Source organism: Delphinus delphis, chromosome 11 (assembly GCF_949987515.2).
Source record: "Delphinus delphis chromosome 11, mDelDel1.2, whole genome shotgun sequence".
Classification (NCBI taxonomy): domain Eukaryota; kingdom Metazoa; phylum Chordata; class Mammalia; order Artiodactyla; family Delphinidae; genus Delphinus; species Delphinus delphis.
This window is the reverse complement of record NC_082693.1, coordinates 8,803,513-8,825,415: the sequence shown is the minus strand read 5'-3', so window position 1 is coordinate 8,825,415 and position 21,903 is coordinate 8,803,513. Positions and strand designations below refer to the sequence as shown.

Genomic DNA, 21,903 nt, shown 5'->3' with positions numbered 1-21,903 from the left:
TTCATTGTTTCAACCAAAAGTATATTGTCAAATGTAGAATAACTTAAAAAAAAAAGTATTCTACCATGAGACACTTGTTTAAAGCTCTAAGGAATTTAGAACCAGGCCTTAAGATTGTTCTACTGCGAAGTGAGCACTAGACTCTACCCCGCCCATTTTACTGTACTAGGGATCTCATCTTACATACACCATTCATTCCTAAGTACACTTAGAGCACTGTCTGACATAATTCAGCTGCAGAGATGAATAACCAAGGAGTAACCTGTGCAGAACTGAAGGTAGCCAAGAACTCAAAGAGGCAGCAAATAAAACCTAAGGGCACTAAAAGTTCCATTTCAATAACTGAGCAGGAAATAACCTATGCAGAATCAAATCTTCAAAATGTTTATCAGAATCTTCGAGGGAATGACAAGAACTACCACTGCAAAGGTAAAACATTTAATAGTCACATGATGGAACTGTTCTAGGATATGCAGTTGGAGTACAGAGGTTAGAGAAGGAGTAGGGGATAAGTTCACATATTTTTCATTTTGAGGAACAGAACTTGAAGTTGGAGATGGGATTCTAATGTGAAACTGGAGGACTACTTTTATTCTGGCATTGCTGTAATTTGTAGTCTTTGATCAACAACTCATGAAGCGTTATATATGCTGAAAATGCAAAGGTATATTCTGAGAGAAAGATTATAGTGGTAGAAATGGGCTTGGGGTCCAAGTTTATATATATAACTCCCTGTTTATGTGGGTTCTCTTGTTTGTAAACTTTCTAAACAACTGTCACCATCACTCTTTTCTCAGTGTTTCCTTTTCTTTCCCTGCAGATTTACCATCACCTCCAGAGAAGCTCATTGCTGGGGTTCTGGGAATCATCTGCCTTGTTTTGATGTCCAGTGTGGTAACAATGATAGTTTTTACTCCCTGTAAGTAGATTTTTGAAAAATTGTAAGGGAACTTTACACTTTAATGATGGTCAGTGCCTCTAAACACTTCATAATATTATGGAATGGTCATCTCATTAAAATGTATGCATTTAGACTAAATGTGGAATGGTTATTCTGAATTTGTCAAAAGTATACAACACAATAATTACAGAGAGTATGTGTATGTATATTCTGATTTCATAACTCAAAAGCATGCTTTAGGATATTGAAAGATCTTACTGAGAAATACAAATTAATTCTTGAGATTGGTTAAAACAAATACTATAAGAGATGGTGATCTGTTCCTTCAGGCTTTTGAAATATTTTTTCAACCAAATCTTCATTACTTAATTTTTCTTGGTAAAATCAATTTTATTCCAGATTATTCTGATCCTAAGCAATAAACCAAATTTCAACTCAGAAACTACAATCATTATGATTTATTTAGATCAATATTAACTTTTATAATGATTAATTTTGTAGGTACTGCAATACGGGAGCAGAATAACTCCTCTCCGATAAAAAGGCTCCAGAAAGGTACATAATGATTTTCAAAGTTCTGATATAAATACAGTTTGTATTTTGTCTCTATCTTAGGCTAGTGAAAATAAGAATAGATTTTGGGGTTGAACATAAATTACAAAATATGGCAACAAATATTCATAAATAATGATTATAGGAGAGTGTTTCTCCCTATGCAACAATATGATCACCATACCCACTGTTGCCACTGGCTCAAATTTCCTTCCTCTGTAATATGATAAGAGACAAATAATTTTGCTATTCTAAAACAGAGGTTTCATTTCTTGATTTTCAGGACATGTAAAGAGTGGCTATTTCTGTGTGTTTGCTTTATACGGAGACATAAATTGGGGGGTGAGAGACTGACACTTCTGTGAATGTATGAGTGTGGTTTGTTTTATATGCACCAGCCTTGAGGGTGCATAGATGTGTTTTATATATATACACACATATATATTTATACCTATGCATATATGTAAGTTAGTTTTCATTTTTTTTAATTCAAATTGTTTTTAGATAATAATTCACAATCTTTCTTCAGAATGTCATGCTGGTCATTGTCCAAAACAGTGCTTTACATATTCCAACAATTGCTATTGTATTCATTTGGAAAAAAAAACATGGCATGAGAGTGTGACGGCCTGTGCTGCTAAGAACTCTACTCTGCTTTATATAGATAATGAAGAAGAAAAGGTAAGATACTAAATGTTGCAAACACTTTGTTAAAGGCTTGATTCAGTCAATATTATATTTGCTAGGATTCACTTGTGGTTTTGTACATATTTGCAGTTTGTTTAAGGCCTATTAATGTTCCATTAAACAACAGAATACAACTTTATGATATTCTATTTATATTTTTATACCATTAATACACGTTTGATAATTTCCAGTTCTTGCTTTTCATAAAAAAAAACATGTTTCTACAAATGCTATTATTTTCTAAAATAAACTGTGCTATTTAATTTTACAATATATAAAGGAAAATAAACATATCATGATTTTGCATATTGATCACAAAATGTATAGAACCATGTAATTGCATATCAGATCGTGGAATAGAAGTTTCCACTTCATAGCAGCCCCACTCCTCTGTATTCTCTCATCACTTCTCCACCCTCCGTGTATACCCACTGTCCTGACTTTTGATATTATAGAATCTCTTTGCTTGGTTGTTGTTTTTGTGTGTGTGTGTGTGGTACGCGGGCCTCTCACTGTTGTGGCCTCTCCCATTGCGGAGCACAGGCTCTGGACGCGCAGGCTCAGCGGCCATGGCTCACGGGCCCAGCCGCTCCGTGGCATGTGGGATCTTCCCGGACCGGGACACGAACCCGTGTCCCCTGCATCGGCAGGCGGACTCTCAACCACTGCGCCACCAGAGAAGCCCCTCTTTGCTTGTTTTTGAACTTCATATACATGGAATCATAGAGTATGCATTTTTCTTCCTGTCTCCTCTCACCCCCATATGCTATTTTTGCAATTCATCCATATTATTGCATTTATGTGTAGTTTGTAAATTTCCACTGCTCATTATGTAAATATAACATTTAAAATCCAATCTACCCAATGTCTCTGGTTACAGATGGAGTCTTATGCCCTCAGATATAAAGAGGCTTCCTGGGTTCAGTACTTTTAGTCATGGGATCCCCTTCGCTGGTCCCACCTCCACCCCTACCCCCCAACTCTGGTATCTCTCGGTGGAGGGGGAGGAGAAGCCCTTACTCTGGCTGCTTCTTGTTAGCAGGTGTCCTGCTGGATCACCTTGTAAGGCTCACCTGGTGTCGCCCACAGGATTCCCCTCAACACCAAGGAGGAATGGCTAGGCTGGGTGTTGGGAAGCAGCAGGCCTAGGTCACTTTCTTCGGTTGGGTGGTGGATATAAGATGCCCCTAATAGTTGTTCCTTAACCCCAGGGTCGCAAACCATTTCGCCTTTCTCTTTCCACCTTTCAGAGTTCTCCTTGACTTGTGTCTTTCATTAGTTCCAGTGTTTACAGTTGTACTTAACTGGGCGCAGCTGAGAGAAATGAGTCTCTGACTCCTTGTCTGGTCCCTTGGATTCTAGCAACACAGAAACAGAGTGATTGGGGGGTTGATCTAGTCAAAGAACGGTGTGAGCCCCAGGAAACCAAATCTTTGGCTTTCGTGTCACTTATTTTCTCAATTTCATTCCCTTAATTTCCTTCTAAAACCGAAACTCTGAGAAACATAGAGGAGAAATCCATTGATATGGTCACAGTATCCTGAGAAATGGATGTCACAGAATCTAAAATCTTATTTAAAGCCTTGCTATGTTAGTTTTGACAACATGGGTAACAGTTGAATTACATGAATCAGAATTTTCCTTATTAACCTAAGAAAAACAGTGAAACTGCTAAGCATAACTGTTTGAGTTAATTTTACATCAAAAGTACTGACCTTGGTTAATGTATTTGGCAGTATTAAAACTTTGAACTTTAATATATTTTTAGTGTTAGATGAGACTCTTAACATTCATTTTGTTCAGAAAACTAAGGATCCTATGAAAGAACACACTACTTGCCTTTGAAAAATTAATAAAAATCTTTCATGACGACTATTTAAGTGAAAATTCTTTATTTTGGGCTAGAAATTCCTGATGTCCCTATCAATTATATCATGGATTTCAGTCTTTCGTAAAGGCCGTGATCATCCATGGATGTGGCTAAATGGTTCAACTTACAAACTACGGTAAGTTTTTAAAAATAATACTGTATGGAGGAAGAAAAGATTAAAAATAAAAATTTTAGGAATAATATTAAAACATTTGTTTTAGTTGAATTATAGAAAGATGAAGGAGGATGTTGAAAGTTAATAAAATGTTGATATAGTTATTAAAGAATGGGCTCCTCAATAGCCCATTTCCCTAATAACAAGCTCTTACTAAAATTATATTAAAATATCATTACCCATTTTCAAACTATCTTTTATTACAGTGACATGGAAAATGCTATTGTTTCATGAGTTGTCCTCATATGATATAACAGAATTGTGCATTTTTTTCCATTACAGTATAACAGACCGAACACGTGATGAACATAACTGTGCTCTGCTCTTTTCAGATGGCATTAAATCAGACAGTTGTGAGCGTCCCCATACATATTATTGCAAGGATCAGCTTGAGAAAATGTGAGTTTGGATGCTGTTGAGTAACTTTAACTTTTATGAAATGGAAATAATATTATGATTGTATAAATTTTAAAATGAATTATATTGAAATATAATATGCACACCAAAAAGTATAGATATCGTTACTTTTGTGTCTGGCTTTTTTTACTCTACATTATTTTTATGGCCTTCAACCTTTGTAAAAGATCGCATGTTGTGTGAGTCCATTTATATGAAATATCAAGAAGAGGGAAACCTATTCTAGAGGCAGAGAGTGGATTGTTGGTTACCAAGGGCTGAGCAGAGGTAGGATTGGAAAATGACTGCTGATGGTTACTATGTTTCTTCTGGGGGCGATGAAAACGTCTAGAGTTTGTTACTGTTGATGGTTGTAAACTCTGTGAATATACTAAAGAAAAAAAATCACTGATTTATACACTTTAAGTGGATACATTTTATGCCATGTAAATTACACCTCAATAAAGCTGTTTTTAAAAAAAATCCTGGAATTATGTTTGGGATTGCATTTAATCTTCAAAGTAATTTGTAAAGATAGTCATCTTTACAATATTGGCTCTTCCAGTCAATATCATGCTTTATCTCTCTATGAATTAGGTTTTCTTTAAATTCTCCCTATTATATTTTGTATTTTTCTATATTGAGTTCTTAAAGATACATTGGTATTTCACTCTCATGCTTTTGTAAATGACATCCTTATTTGAAAATTTTTAGTAAGTTTTGCTGCTGTAAACAGTAATACAATGAGGTTTACATATTGGTCTTATAGCCAATGATTTCTCTGACTTTATGTATTAATTCTGTCATTTCAAATATATAGTCTTCTGGATTTTTATATAACAGCTCTTGCATTTGTAAATAATCACACTTTATTTCTTCTTTCCAGATGCAATTTTTTTTCTTGACTTATTTTTATAGGCTAGGATTTTATTTTCAATGTCGAATAGAAGGTACAGTAAAGGTTCTATATGTATCCTTTTCTATTTTCGAGGAAAAGCTTTCAGTATTTCATCAATATGAGGTTCATCTTAAGGTTTTTTTCATCATAAGTTTCTCATATGAAAACAGTTCCATAATATTCTCATTTTTCAAACAAATTTTATAATCAATTGACGTTACATTTGTATTGTTTTTCCATCAGTTGGAATGATAAACGTTTTCTCTGTATAATGATTATGAAGTAAATTACCTTTATTTCTTTCATATGTTAAACCAGTCTTGCATTTTGAAGTAAAATCACAATGATCATGTGTTGTCCTTTTTTAAAAAATCAATGCATATATTATATCTAGGTCAAGCTGAAGTTTTTCTTTATCTGTGTTCCCAAAGAAATTTGACTGAGTTTTCATTTACGTTATGTACTTGACAAGTTGTTACCAAGGCTATTTTTAGGAAGCATTTCCTTTTCTTTTACCTGGACCTTTGTGAAAGAGTACTGCTACGTTTTCAAGTGTTATTATTCACTACTAGTGCCATCTGAGCTTCTAGAACTTTTTTGTGGGAAGGTTTATATAACGAACTCAATTTCTTTACAATATGTGTTAGGTTTACTCAGGTTTCTATTTTTTGTGATGCATTTTGGTAATTTTCAATTTAGGATTTTTCTATTTTTTATAGATACTAAAATGTTTTCATAATATTGCTTTTTTTATCTGTAAAAACCACATGGTATCCCCATATTTATTATAGACATAAAAGACTTGTTTCTTCTCAAATTTTTTTTTTTTTTTGGCCACACCGCATGGCTTGTGGGCTCTTAGTTCCCTGACCAAGGAATGAACCCGGGGCCTCGGCAGTGAGAGCGTGGTGTCTTAACCACTGAACCATCAGGGATTCCCTCTCCTCACCTTTCTTTCAGCAGTCTTTTATCAATTTTATTAAATGTTTTCAATGAGAATACATTTGGCCTTGTTCCTCTCTATTGTAATTTTGTTCTTTGTCTTGATTTTGTACTATTTATTGTTTTCTTCCTTCTACTTCATTTGGTTTTAATTTCACCTAAATTTAGCTTTTCCATTTTTAGTTTCTTGTGATGCATGCTTGGATTTCTGCTTTGTTTTGTTTTATTTAGGTTGTAAGGTAAGCATTTAAGGCAATCAATACTTCACAAGACAGACATTTGGTTTTATATTTTCCTTGTAATTCTTATAAAAATTTTGAACGTTCATTGTGGTCATTTCTATGGTCCATCTGTTACTTAGACATTCATTACTGAATTTAACACCATATAAGGATTTTCAAAGTTTTGGTTATTGACTTCTGCATATAGTAAAGAGCATTCTGTTTGGTTAGAGAACTTTCTGTGAAGCTAGAAATATTCCACATCTTTGTTAAAAGTGGCTGGTGTGAAAGAGGAACCAATATTAAAATATTATTTTTTTAACTAATTAAAATTGAATGCCCACATTTCAAGTGCCCACTTGCCAAACTTGCCTAGCGGCTACTGCAGTGACACCACTTCTATATTTTTATATGAATATGCTTGGAAATATGATTTATAGTGTATTTTTTGAAAATTTCTATGTAAAAAAATATGAATAGTCCATACTAGTATATAGTATGTGTTCTACATATATGTATTGATTAGTTGTCTAGTTTAAATCTTTCTTTAGCCTTACTGATATCTGCTTGTTTGTAAGCAGTGAGAGAGAATCGTTTAGATCTCTATTTGTAATAGTTCACTTTTTTCAAACTTATGTTGAACTTGTATTATTAAGTACATAAAGATTTTTTAGAAAACATTGCTAATAGTTTAGATACTCTATCTATCATTATGAAACATGCTTCATCATTTCCAATACGGCTCTTGCCTTCTATTATAACAGTATACTAACTATAGCAATTTTCTACTGGCTTGTGTTGCATGGTATATTTTTCATCTTTTTACTTTCCTCTTTCTTTAGGCCTTTGTTAAAGGAGTTTCTCATTAAGATAGTGAACAGTTATTTTAAATATTCTTAGAATTTAAATTGGAAGTTACTCTATATTTAACATAATTTTTAAATTATTATAAGATATATTTACATATATTATTTATATATAAGTATGTATTGTATGTATATATAATTAATTAAGTATAATATAGTTATCCTTATTCAGAGATGAATGCTACCATTTCTTTGAACTCCACTTCTTTTGTTGTTTTCTTTTTATCTTTCACAATAACTATTTTAACTATCCTCTGTTGTCAGTTTAATGTTTTAAATATTATGTTATTAGTGCCCCACATTTTACAGCATAAATTCTTAACTCATTAAAGTCTAACAAATTAATACCTTTACCCTTTCTCGAAAAGTGAAAAGACATAACTACCTTCTACCTTTATTTACTGCTTATGCCGTATTTGCTCCCTTGAATTCGAATACAAATATATATTTTAAAATTTGAAACTTTATTGTTAATATTTTGTTGACTCGATATCCATTAAATATATCCACATAATTCTTACAACTCTTCTTTCCCTTCTGCATATCCAGGTTTTCACCTAGAATAAGGGTTTCTTTTTTTATATATACATCTTTATTGGAGTATAATTGATTCACAATGCTGTGTTAGTTTTGTTGTACAACAAAGCAAATCAGCCATATGCATACATATATCCCCATATCCCCTCCCTCTAGAGCCTCCCTCCCACCTTCCCTATCCCACCCCTCTAGGTGGTCGCAAAACACGGAGCTGATGTTCCTGTGTTATGCAGCTATTTCCCACTAGCTATTTTACATTTGGTAGTGTATATATGTCAATACTTCTCTCATTTTGCCCCAGCTTCCCCTCCCAACCCTGTGTCCTCAAGTCCATTCTCTATGTCTGTGTCTTTATTCCTGGCCCGCTGCTAGGTTCATCAGTACCATTTTTTAAAAAATTCCATACATATGTGTTAGCATATGGTATTTGTTTTTCTCTTTCTGACAGTTCATTCTGTATGACAGACTCTAGGTCCATCCACCACATACAAATAACTCAATTTCGTTTCTTTTTAGGACTGAGTAATATTCCATTGTATGTGTATGCAACATCTTCTTTATCCATTCATCTGTCAATGGACACATAGGTTGCTTCCATGTCCTGGCTATTGTAAATAGGGCTGCAATGAACATTGTATGAACAATGTATATTTGCATTGTTATATCTTCTTGATGAATAACTCTTTTATCATTATATGCAATGACTTTCTTTAGCTCTTGTTACCATTTTTGTTTAAATTCTATTTTGTTTGTTATAAGTATCACTACCCCTTCTTTATTTTGGTTTCCAATTCTGTGGAATATCGTTTTTCATCCCTTCACTTTTAGCCTAAGTGAATCCTCAAAGCTGAAGTGAGTCCCTATACGTATATATGTAGTTGGGTCTCAGTTTTCTTATCCATCCAGTCACTCTATGCCTTTTGGTTGGAGAATTCAATCCATTTACATTTAAGGTAATTATTAACAGGCAGGCACTTACTTAAGCCATTTTATTGTTTTCTGGATGTTTTGTAGTTTCCTTGTTCTTTTCTCTTTCTCTTGCTGCATTTGTTTGTGAATTGATAATTTCCCATAGTGGTATGTTTTGATTCTCTTCTCTTTATTTTTTTGTGAATCTATCATAGGTTTTCACTTTGTGGTTACCATCAGGCTTAAATAATACATGCTATAGATATAACAATCTATTTTATGCTGATAACAACTTCAGTTGCAAACCAAACCTTACCTTTTTACTCACTCTTTTTATGTTTTTCATATCACAAAAAGGTAATTTTTTTATATTGTGTGTTTAAAAACAAATTATTTTTGCTATAGTTATTTCTAATATTCTTTTCCTTTAACCTTTATACTATTTCAGTATTAGAGTATTCTGGATTTGACCTGACCAATGTCCTGTATATTTTCTAGGTTCTCATGTTACTAATTAGCATCCTTTCATTTCAGGTTAAAGAACCCCTTTCAGCATTTCTCATAAGACAGGTCTAGTGATGATGAATTTCCTCAGCTTTTGTTTGTTTTTTTGAGAAGATGTTTATCTTTCAATTCTGAAGGACAAATTTGCCAGGTTGAATATTCTTGCTTGGCAGTTTTTTTCCCCGGCACTATCCCACTCTCTCCTGGTTTGTAAGGTTTTGCTTGGAAATCTCATAGCCCTCTAGGAGTTCCCCTGTAAGTTACTATCTTCTTTTTCTCCCGCTGGTTTTAAGACTATCTCTTTGTCCTTGATTTCTTTTTACAGTTTTATTATAATGTGTCTTGGAGAGAATCTCTTTAAGTTGATTTTGATTGGTGACTCAGTAGCTTCATAAATGTGGGTATCAAAATCTCTCAGCAGACTTGGGAAGTTCTCACCATTATTTTTTCAAAATAACTTTCCACCCCCTTGTCCCTCTCTCCTCCTGGAACTCCAGTAGTCTGCAAGTTGGTTCTTTTGATGATATGCCATATATCATACAGGCTTTATTCACTTTTTTAGTTGGTCTTTCTTTGTTCTCCCCTGACTGGATAATTTCAAAGGTCTTGTCTTTTAGTTTACAGATTCTTTCTTCTGCTTGATCCATTTGGTGTTGATGCTTCCATTATATTTTTGTTTCACCTATTGTATTCTTCAATTCTGTTTAGTTCTTTTTACGATTTGTATCACTTTGCTAACCTTATCATTTTTCATTTATTGTTTTCCTTACAGTGTTGAATTATTTTTCTTTTTTTCTTCTAGCTCGTTGAGCTTCCCTGAAACAGCTATTTTGAATTCTCTATTGGTTAATTCATAGATTTCCATGTCTTTGGGGTTGGTTGCTGGAAAATTACTGTGATCCTTTGGTGGTGACATTTTTCATGCTTCTTGAAGTTTTCTATTGCTGTCTTTGTATTTGAAGTAGTAGCCACCTTCTCCCGTTTACTCACTGACCTCAGGAGAGAATTACCTTCCATCAAAACTGCTAGTGATTCTGAGGCTTTTTAGGACCTTTTATGGATGCCCCTGCTCCACACTTTGTGCTCCCTCTTGTGGCAAAAGTTTTAAGTTTGTATACCTTATCTTAATTTTGCAATGAACCAGGCTGGGTGCTGAAAGCCTTTCTTTTGTTTTCACAAACATGATGTTAAAGTTCATGTTTGTGGTCTCTTGTTGGCCTTCAGATTCAGACTAGGTTTCTGCACATGCTCACTAGCCATCTGCCAAAGCTCACTCTCTATGCTACAGTTGGGAGTGCCCACAGGGAGGCAACTACAGGGTGTGGGTGTTTTGAGGTGAGGTGAGCTTATTACTGAGGGTGCCTGTGGGCCAGTTGGGCGGATCCAAGTGGCTCATAGGCAGGTTTCCTGATGGAGCCAGTGACACAGTTAGTAGGATCTGCATCCTTTTAATGCCCTTTTAGAGTCCTATTTGCTGCTATCTTAGACTCTTCTCAGCCCCCCAGTTATACATATGATTCAGTGCCCTGGGTGAGGCATGAGAGAAATCAGCCTCTTTGGCAGCCTCCCATATAGCTGAGAAGGCCGGGTGCTCACTCACACTCTCTTACTTTTCCTAGTGGAAAAAACATGGGCCAAGAAGGTCTCTCTTGGCCCTAAAACTGTGTTTCCATGGAGGAAGGGTAACGTAGGTAAAGTCAGGTTGCTCCTCTTATCTTCTCTAACGCATCCAATCTCATATTCTTTGCTCCAGTGGTGTGGTGGAACTTCTTCTCTGGAAGCCTGGACCTCCACAAGGGTTCTTTTGTCTGTGAGTGATTGTCTAAGACATTGTTTTCCAGAGGTTCCCTGAAAGAGGGAGGAACTGGAGCTGGTTCACAGGCAACTGCAGGGTCCACAGATGGGACTGAGTTCTGTATCACTCAATTTCAAATCATATAAAGTGGAAAACACCAAGAATAGTCAAGACAGTGTGGGTGAAGAGCATGAAGAATATATTTTGTCATTAGTCCGAGGAACCGAACCAAATTCTGGAAAATAAAAAAAAGTCTATGAATATATTGAACAATAAATATGTGGTTGCAGAGGTAATATTACAGATCCTAAGAAAAGAATAGATTATTCAATAAAGGTGATGGAAGAAATCATTTCCCTGTGGAAAAGTATTGAATATCAGAGATCTAATTATGAAAGACGTCCTCACAAGTTTAACAGAAAATACAGTTGCAAACTTCAAAACCTTTAGTGAAGGATACACTTCTCAATCAAATTTCCAAAAATCCAAATCATAAATGCAAACGATGCTATAAAGTAATAATTAAATAAGTAAATTTATTATCTGGACAGTAAAATATATTATTAAGATTGGAAAGATATACCCAGACTAGCACAGATTATACAATCAGTGAGTGGTTTGCTGGATTGGGCTCATAGCTAATCAAAAGAGATTATTGTTAAAATTTCAGGAATTTTGAAAACAAGCTGTTAAACACAATCATTACTAAAATTCAATTATATAAATATAAATATTGTAAATCATACTAACAATAAAAGTAATAAATACTCAAAACTCATTTTTAGTTATTTTGCTAAATTTACAATACTTATGAAGTTATTTGCATCTATCATATCTGGTTGTTGAAATACTGTACAATGTTGTACTACTATAAATCTCTTCCCTTCTCAATTCTGCATTCAGTGGTATCAGGTTAGTAGCTTTAAATTTGATTATGGTCAGAGTACTTACACAAAATTGGCAAACTCTACCAATGAGATCTCCACCACCATAGAGTGGGTTATTAAACATTTACTAATTTACACTGGGTGCACTTAACAATAGATTTCTATCTAGAATATACAAAGAACTTACGTAAGTCCATAAAAAGGCAACCGATTCAACATAAAATATGTGAAAAGACAATTCACAGAGAATTAGACCTGAATATTCCTTAATGATACTATTATAAAAGTTAAATGTAAGTAATTATCATGCAAAGGCAAACCAAGACATCCTAACAAAATTTTGTATTCACGATATTAGAAATATGAAAAGATTGTAGATTCCAAATCATGGATATGGTGTAAAAAAATGGAAGTTCTCATGTACTTCTGCTTGGGGTGAAAGTAATAACAAGTTTTGAAAAGCAATTTGTCAATATTTGTGAAGTTTTGAATATATTTATAGTAGTACCCCAAAACTGGTAAGTACATAGTCTAGAAGAAACACTCCTGTAAATATGGTTAAGGAAAGATATTGAAGAACATTCAAGACAGAATTTTGAGTGATAATAAAAATGAAAAACAGGAAGAATCTGAATATCCTTAGAAAAGAAAATAGGTGAAAATATTGTCCTATATTCATAGAATAGACTATATTTTATGAAGAAAGTGAATAAAATAGCACAATATTGAGTATATCAATATTAAGGGAGGTCAAAAATACAAATTTGAGCCAATATAAATAATTCTAAAAATACACATTATACATTGTTTATGTCCTTTTTAAAAATACATGCAAGACATAGCCGTATGTATTAGATATAAATAAATAGGTAATAGGTATCCTCTAAAGGGAAAAGAGGGAATTAAATTATGAATGAGCAGATAAAAATTTTACATCTATTCATAATATATTTCCTAAGCTTGATAGTGGGTACATTAGTGTTTGTCATATTATTCTTTAAGCAAAAATTATTATCAATAAGGCAATTTAGAAATGTTTCAGAATATTTATATAAACTTAGAGCAACAGAAGACTTTGTAGGCAACCCAGTACACCCCCTAATCAATAAATAAAAGACTAGAAATATTTATCTACGTAACATAACAATTATGTCAAATAAATAATGGAAAATATATAAAACTCATAACTAATGTTTGATGAGCACTTATTATGTACCATACATTATTTTATGTGCTAAAGATACATCAGTGAAGGAGACAAACTTCCTGTCCTTTCATATTTTATATTCTGGCGAGGAAGAAATATAAAAAGCAAAATAAACAGGTTAGAATAAATGATACAAGTAAAAATAAGTTACATTAAGAAATAAAACATATTAATAGTGTGTTCAGGAAAAGAAACTCTAGAAGATAACATTTGACAGAAGTTAAACGAAATAATGAACTTATCTGGGCAAATAAAATTCATATCTGTCGGAGCAGAAAGGCCAAAGAAATAAACGGTGTTGGTGAGGAACAATAAAAAGAACAATGAGTCTAAAGAGAGAGAAAGAAGATGAAGAATAGGTCAAGAGAGAAGAAAAGTTGATATGGACCTAGTGCTTGACCACTTCTGAGTATTAAAAAAACAGAAATGAGGTACACATTTTTGCAAGTACTTTTTAGATGGTTTTCATTCTTTTGACTGCATCACTCCGCTGAGACTGAAAATGTGAGTCATTGCTCTTAAAGACACAAGCATATATGTCTGTAATAATCTAAAACAACATCTAATTACAAGGAAATATTTGGCTTTCTGGTTTGTAATCACATCGGGAACCACCACTCAAACCCTGTTTTAGTGTAATAGTGATTATTCCTATTAACCTTGAGAACACATCACGTTTGAAAATTTCTTTTTTAACTTGTCTTCTTGACATTTCTTATTAAGAGAAAATTCTGTAAACCACAGAGTATTTTTTAAACAAACTGTCTAACATTAAAGATATTTAGAAAGTAAAACTTCGTGTTTTGAATCATAAAACTAAGGCCCATGAGGTCCATTTGTATTTTAAAATAGAAATGGGTTAAAAATCCCAACTGGCTTTACACCTTATTATGTCTATATATTAGGTCATCATCCCCTTCCTTAAACTGCTTCCTCTAGTATCCTCTATATTAATGGTACCATCATTATTTCATTCAGTAAAAAATAAAAACGTATGCATCTTTCTTATCCTTTCCCTCTCCCCACTCTTTTTTTTTTTCGGGACACGGGCCTCTCACTGCCGTGGCCTCTCCCGTTGCGGAGCACAGGCTCCGGACGCACAGGCTCAGCGGCCATGGCCCACGGGCCCAGCCGCTCCGCAGCATGTGGGATCTTCCCGGACCTGGGCACGAACCCGTGTCCCCTGCATCGGCAGGCGGACTCTCAACCACTGTGCCACCAGGGAAGCCCCCTCTCCCCACCCTTGTCTTCACCTACTGTCAGATCTAATGTCATCAACTATGTCAGTAACCTCCCAATTATTGTCGTCTTCACAATTCCTAACATCACAGTTTTGGATAAAAACACTATTTACTTCTACTGTCCCTAACTATTTTTCTTATTTGTTCTTTATCCCCATCTGTATCAAATCTATTGTCCTCTGAACAGGTCAAATTGTCTACCCACAGTGTGGAAACCTGACCTTGTCAATCCTTTCTTAAAACTCCTCAAAGGGCTTTTACTGACTATATGGTGCTATTCAAGCTTAGATTATGAATCTTTCTTCTCACTCACACACACCCACTTCTTGTCCTTCCAGACTGTTCCAGGTTCCATCCATCTCCAGATATTCATAACCCCACCTAATAAACCAACAGTACTGGAGTGTGTATAGCTCTCTTTATTCATTTTACTGTCTCTTCTGAGTCTTTGTCGTTTCCATCTTCAATTCTTGGTATGTGTTAACCCCGTTCCACTTGATATCTAACATATTGTTTTAAAAAACACTCCCTCTAAATCACCTAATCGAGGACATCTTCCCTAACACCATTTCCTCATAGTCGATACTGGTAATCCATTGCAAAATTGTTATGTATAATCCTAGCTTCTCTACTACCCAGTAATTGTGTCTACCATTGCAAATTGCATATTAATTTAAAACCATATGCTTATGTCTATGCCTTTAATAGATTGTGGACAATTCGATGATAGGGATTGTGCTGTATACTTTATTAAACTATGTGTATCCATTGCCAAACAATATGCTTGACACACAAAAATCCTTAACAGATACTAGCTCAAACAAGAAACAAGAAACAGCCTTCATGAAAATACAGCAGTTTCCTATTTGTATGTTTATTTATATATTCTGTTGTGCTTTGATGTTGTTAATTCTGTGTAAAATAATGGAGAAAAAAATTAATGCAGTTTAAAAAGGCTCCAGGAGATGGGCTAACACCACAGAAGGAACATTGTAAGCTTTTAGTAGTTATTTTCAAACTCTCCAAGAGGATAATGTGAGAACTGTAGAGCTTAAATTGAATGCATTTTTATTCTTGTGTACACAAATGAATCTACTGGGAACAAATGAAGAAGCAATACATAAATTAGAATTTGACCAACTGCTATTAGGTGCATTTAAAAAAAAAAAGGTTGTGACTTGGGAGACCTTGGTTCTACCTAGATCTTCAACTAATGAGCCTTTTTCTTTGGGAAAAGTGCTGTCTTATTCCTAACTCTATGTCCTTGGGCACCTGGGATAAGTACTGTCCAAATTTCATGATATTTACACAATTCTACTATTCTTTGATATTTAAAGTACTGAAGTAAACACAAAATCCACTTGGATGCAAGATGCAGAAGTTGTAAATAGCATCTTTCTTTTTTTCCATGAATGTGGAGATTACTGCTGTGGCAGGAAGTGTAAGGTCAAATGGCAAATAAACAAGCAATCAAACAAAAATAACTAGGATGCTAATAGAAATTGGAAGTCCTCTAATTTGTAAGTCACGCATGTGATTCACTTGAGAGCAATTTTGAAAAGAGTTACTATTTACATGCTGTTTATTCTCAAATTCTAAGTTAATACCACAGGAGGAGAAAAGTTTTCAGTTTCATTGTATCATATAGATGGATATTAAACAAACAATGAAGTTTTCTAGCATGGCCTAAGTGAATATAATGAAAATATTTCTTTGTGAAAGAAATGACATCTCAGTAGAATTGTTTATTTTTAGAATTACAGAAGGTTTCAACCGAGATGGGGCCAAGAAATTATTTATCCATTACAAGCTCAGGCAACTGTGTCAAGCAGTATCAGTTAGTTGCCAAGATGGTGATCTCTTCTCTTTCCCTCCCTGCTGAAGTTCAAGATTTATGAATTACCTGCCTTGTGTTCATTCTACTACAATGTACTAGTTGGCAGCATACGTTCCTTGCACAGTACGTAATACCCACTAAGTGTTCTGAATAAATATTTAGGTTCTGAATAAATATTTTTTCAAGTGTGTTTGCAGATTTTTCACTTTTTTATCACTCAGCATTTCAATTCTGCTTCAATATGCCCATGCATATCCAGACTCAGCTCTGTTTCTCCCTGTCCCATTTATTCACTTCATTGCTCATGTGAATTTTAGAATCTCTTTGTCATGTCTCTTATTAATCCAAACACATTTACAGAAAAGTCAAGACTACAAAAGTTTCCCTTGGTCATGGCCATACATCATATGCTTGTGTTTCTAGGCAACTGTCCAGTAAACATCCCTGACCACATCTACTTTTAGAGTCGCAGCTTGAAGTCAGTATCCTGCCCAGAGGACTGTTTCTCACCACAAAATTGCATTGTGCCTCACTACCTTCTCCCCTTATGGTACACAGGAAGAGCTTAATACAGGCTCAGTCATGTTAACCAGACTGTTATTTACTGGCCAAGAAGGCCTGTGGATTAGGCCGTGGTGGTTTTTCTCACTTAACGAATTTAGTTTCTGCATAGTTTGTGGAAGTGGTGGCAGTTAGATGACTTGAACCCAGGCTGTTTGCAAAGCATTGTAAATTTCTAGATCCAGTAGTTTTAAAAGGTCAGATAAATATGTCCTTATGCAACCTATACATGTACTTTTGTACTCAAATTACTCTTTCTGCAGAAATTCATTTTGTTGGTTTTATTCCATTTATTAGAAGGTATGTTTTCTGAAAGCAATGTCATGTCTTTCTGCAATTTCACATGTCACTGAAACATCACTACTATTCAGCACATCCTCAGTAAATGTTCCATGATGACAGATGCAAGGTGAATATATGCTTAGCATTGAGAAAGATTTTGGAATTTCTTTGTACATATTGTCTCTTTTTTTTTTTTTTTTTTTTGCGGTACGCGGGCCTCTCACTGCTGTGGCCTCTCCCGTTGTGGAGCACAGGCTCCGGACGCGCAGGCTCAGCAGCCATGGCTCACGGGCCCAGCCGCTCCGCGGCACGTGGGATCTTCCCGGACCGGGGCACGAGCCCACATTCATTTCCTTTTATAAACCAAATATTTTTTTAAAATGTGGTTGTAAATGTCAGCCTACATTTCATATATAGAGATCTAATTTTACTCTAAAATAGTCAATGGAAAATGTGGATTAGCTGAAAAGAATATTGCTCAAAGACTGTCAGAAGATAATATTATTCTTTTTTCCTTCAACTTGTTTCATATTCACTTATCTTGTTTATTCTTGAACTTGCTTCACACTTTCTTGTCCATTTTTCTATCACCTACACTAAAATGTAAACTCCATGATGGCAAGAAATTTTGCCTAGATTGTTTAACATTTTCAAGGCTTAGAAAAGCACCTAGCAAATAGTTGTCACTAAAAAACCTATGTTGAATAGAATTGTTTATTGTCCAAGTTGAAACATGTCAACAAATTTGCTTTCCTTATTTCCTTAGTATATTTTTAAGAATTTTGACTTTGATATCTTACTTTTCCTTAAAATTTTATGATGTTTTGTTATCTTACTTTATACTTTATCTCAATGTTTTGAATAAATGAAAATAAATAAAATATATACTGAATCAATCTTATAAATTGATATCAACTCTCATATATTTACTTATTTTTTTAATGCACACCAGGGTTGTGATTTAAGTTCCTAATTCTTCTGCATATGATGTATATACAGTAGGGATTCAAGTGTGTGTTTTTATATTGGCATAAAAAATTTCACAGCAGTAATTATTTAATAGTATCTCATTTCCTACTTTATCTGCAATGCTACCTCATCTGTTTTTTCATCTATTCACATGGCTTTTCATTGTCTGTATCTTTTCTCTTTCAATTTATCGGATTTGTCTACGTTCTCATGTCACTTTGTTGTAAGGGACATAGCTTTAGCAAAGGTCTTAAAAATTAGTAGGACAAGTCCCTCACTATTTTTTCTTCTTCAATAGTGATACGTCTACTCTTGGATTTTGCATTAATGAACATAGGATAACCTGGGATATTAATTGGAATTAAATTGAATCTCTAAAATATTTTAGGATTAATTGACATCGTTATTAGATTCAGTGGTCCTATCAAAATTTAGTTGTTTTTGAAAATATTTCTATAAAATTATACAATAAGTTCAATATAGATCTTGTCTATTCCTGTTAGATTTACTCATAAGTATCTTACAGTGTTTCTGTTGTGGTTGTTAAGTTAATTAATTATTTCTGTTTATTATTGAACTTTAATAGTATTTGCAAATTAATGTCACATTCAGTTATACTAATATTATTTCTATTAACTGGTCATTAAATTATATTTTTATGTTCTATGTGGATAAATATATCATCAGAAAAAAATTTTTTTAAGTCTTTTGCTTTTTAATTTCCTATGGTGGTCTTAAATGTGCTGGAGAATCTCCTCAATGATATTGAAAAGAAGTGGTATTATTATCATTTTGTCTTAATGATTTTCTAAAAAGCTACTAATACCTCAAGGTTAAGAATGATGTTTATACAGATTCTGATACATATGCTAAAGATTGTTTTTATCATGAAAAGCTGTTGAATTATAATAAATATGCATTCCATCTGGATATATTCATCTTCTATTTCTTTAATCTACTGTTTGGAGCAAATTTCATTTAACAATTTTTCTTCCAAAATAAAATTATTATTACAAGGCTGAAATAAACTCAATTTGGTCATCTATAGACTAGACAGTTTTATGTACTGTTTGATTTGGTTTGGTACTGTTTTAGGATTTTGTGACAATTTTCACAGTAAGATTGACTTTTCCTTTTCCTGTTAACACATTCTCATCTAATTTGGACATCAACACAACTGTAGTCGTAGTGAAAGAAAATAGCAACAATTCCTTTCTCCCCTATAGTTTAGGAAAGTTTACATGTTTTAATTATTTCTTCCTTGAAAGTTTATTATTTCTCTCCTGTAAAAATATTTGGCTTGGGTTTCCCTGGTGGCGCGGTGGTTGAGAGTCCGCCTGCCGATGCAGGGGACGCGGGTTCGTGCCCCGGTCCGGGAGGATCGCACGTGCCGCGGAGCAGCTGGGTCCGTGAGCGTGCGCGGCCAGAGCCTATGCTCCGCAACGGGTGAGGCCACGGCAGTGAGGGGCCCGCGTACCGCAAAAAAAAAAAAAAAAAAAAAAAATTTGGCTTTTGTGTTATCCCTATAGGAAGATTTTAAATAATGTATTGATTTCATAAAAATTATTATAGCTTTATCAAACTTTGCAGAATTGACTTTTACCTATGTTAAATTATCTCACACATATTGTACATAGTAAATAGTTACAGTGTCTATGTAATTGTTCTATTGACTAAAAATTATTGCTTGATAATTCTCTTATTGACTGAATAGGTTGTGGATTTACTGGTTGAAGTTCTGTTTTCAGAAGCGCATGTTCAGTGAAAGTTCATATGAATGACTCCTTCTTAAGCTGTTTCCCTTTAGAGTCGTTTTTTGGTTTTCTTTTTCAAATTGCCCCATCTAATTTATAATAATAATAAAGATAATGATTGTTACTATTCTGTAGAATATAACATTATAAAGAAGCACCAATACTTATTTTTAAATAAACTTTTTATCTTAGAATAGTCTTAAATTTACAGAAAAAGTGCAAAAGTAGTACCGAGTGTTCCCATACACCCAGTGTCCAGTTTCTCTTATTATTAACAGCTTACATTAGCATGGTGCATTTTTCACAATGAATGAACTGATATATTATTATTAATGAACATACTTTACTTGTATTTCTTTAGTTTTTACCTAATATCCATTTTCTCTTCCATTATGCCATCCAGGATACCATGCTACTTTTAGTCATTCAGTCTATTTAAACTCCTTTTGGCTGTCATCATTTCTTGATATAACAAAAATTATAAATAGCTAAAAATGAGAGCATTAAGACATTAGTTGATTATGTTACTATTCTGGTAAGGGATTTGGTGCTATTGTTCTGAGCAATAAAGAGAGAGTAATATAATGAGTGGTGTACAGAAGGAAGAAGGAGAAAAGAGCCCTATTTAGGAGCAGAGGTAGATCTGAGAGACTCACATACATCATAACTGAAATAATATTGGCCACAAGTTGATAATTATTTAAATTAGGCATATGATGATTCATCATGGAATTTTTATCTTGTATACACTTATATTTTCATTATTAAAAGGTCATATAAATACACACATATGCATATATACATATGTATGCATATACATGTACCTATGTAGTATATATATGAAAGCTATCTCTCTGTTGTTTCAGCTTATATGATACAGCATACTTAATTCCACTCAAACTTATAAAAGCCTATGCACAAAATGATTAAGAAGTTTAATTTTTTCTCTGTTTTTTCCACAAAGTACTTATAACCATATTTTATTACAAATTTTTCACTTTTGAAAAAAATTCAGAAAGAGATTATGTGATCCCACCATTTGTTTCTTAAAACTCTGGTGACTTCTTATCACTGAATTCACCATTTTTAAGTCCTAAAGTGATGTTAGGACCTAACATTTATTCCACCAAAAAGGGAAATTTTCTGTGTCGTGAGAGGTGGAAGCACTGTGGTTTGTGCTATGCTTTTTCAACAGAAAGGTGAGATTAGAATAACACTTGTCATATCCTTTTCAGGGATCAGAATTGACTGGATATTGCTAGTATCAAATCTAAATCAGGAACTCAGGACATGTCTAATTTTTTCAGGAGGCTCTTATCCACAAGAATCAGGACCTTCCTTCTCTAATCAGGTGTGTGTCTGTGTGTGTTTGTGTGTGTGTGTTTCTAACAACTATTGTTTAATAAATAAGAAACTCTTGAGGTTTTAACCTCAAGAAAATTTCTAAAAATATATGCGCTATCAGGTAATTCTAATTGTTTCTTAAGTGTTTGAATTGACTTACTGAAGGCAATGAATACTTGTTACTTCTGAGGTATATTCTGCTCCACTTTATTTAATGATAGGTAAGTAGGATATACTTATTGAAGAATCAGAAGTTATGATATTACTATAAGATGTGACACACAACCTTACTTTCAAAATGAAACAAATTATTTTCATTGTTTCCAACTATCATGATCAAATGTAGAACAGTTTATATTTTTAAAAATCTAAGCACTATGCGCATTTATTAAACACCTTTTATTTTTTCCTGAGAGCTCTGCTAGGCAATGTTAAGATGTTACTATATTAACAAATGTGAGATTAGTTTTGTTAATGATGACAACGATAACTTGTAAATGATGACAACGATGTGGACAGAACTTTAATTAAAGCATACTAGAAAAACTCATTCAACAAAAATTCATAT

At 33.8% G+C, this 21,903-nt stretch overlaps 1 protein-coding gene across 1 annotated transcript; it reads left to right on the top strand.

The window, feature by feature from the left end:
• The first annotated feature begins 242 nt into the window (after positions 1-242).
• LOC132434424 (NKG2-A/NKG2-B type II integral membrane protein-like) lies at positions 243-5,030 on the top strand. Its single transcript, XM_060026099.1, has 6 exons — positions 243-429; positions 821-919; positions 1,403-1,456; positions 1,983-2,134; positions 4,046-4,146; positions 4,468-5,030. Exons 1-6 carry the CDS (start codon positions 243-245, stop codon positions 4,586-4,588), a joined length of 714 nt encoding a protein of 237 aa, XP_059882082.1. The 3' UTR covers positions 4,589-5,030.
• Positions 5,031-21,903: the final 16,873 nt, after the last annotated feature.

What these genes read in the sequence shown, in the direction of transcription:
- LOC132434424 (XM_060026099.1), top strand. Translation starts at nt 243, where the DNA reads ATGAATAACCAAGGAGTAACCTGTGCAGAACTGAAGGTAGCCAAGAAC. An exon ending in GATAAAAAGGCTCCAGAAAG is followed by an intron (nt 1,457 to 1,982) that starts GTACATAATGAT and finishes ATCTTTCTTCAG; the next exon opens with AATGTCATGCTGGTCATTGT. An exon ending in GGTTCAACTTACAAACTACG is followed by an intron (nt 4,147 to 4,467) that starts GTAAGTTTTTAA and finishes TTTCCATTACAG; the next exon opens with TATAACAGACCGAACACGTG.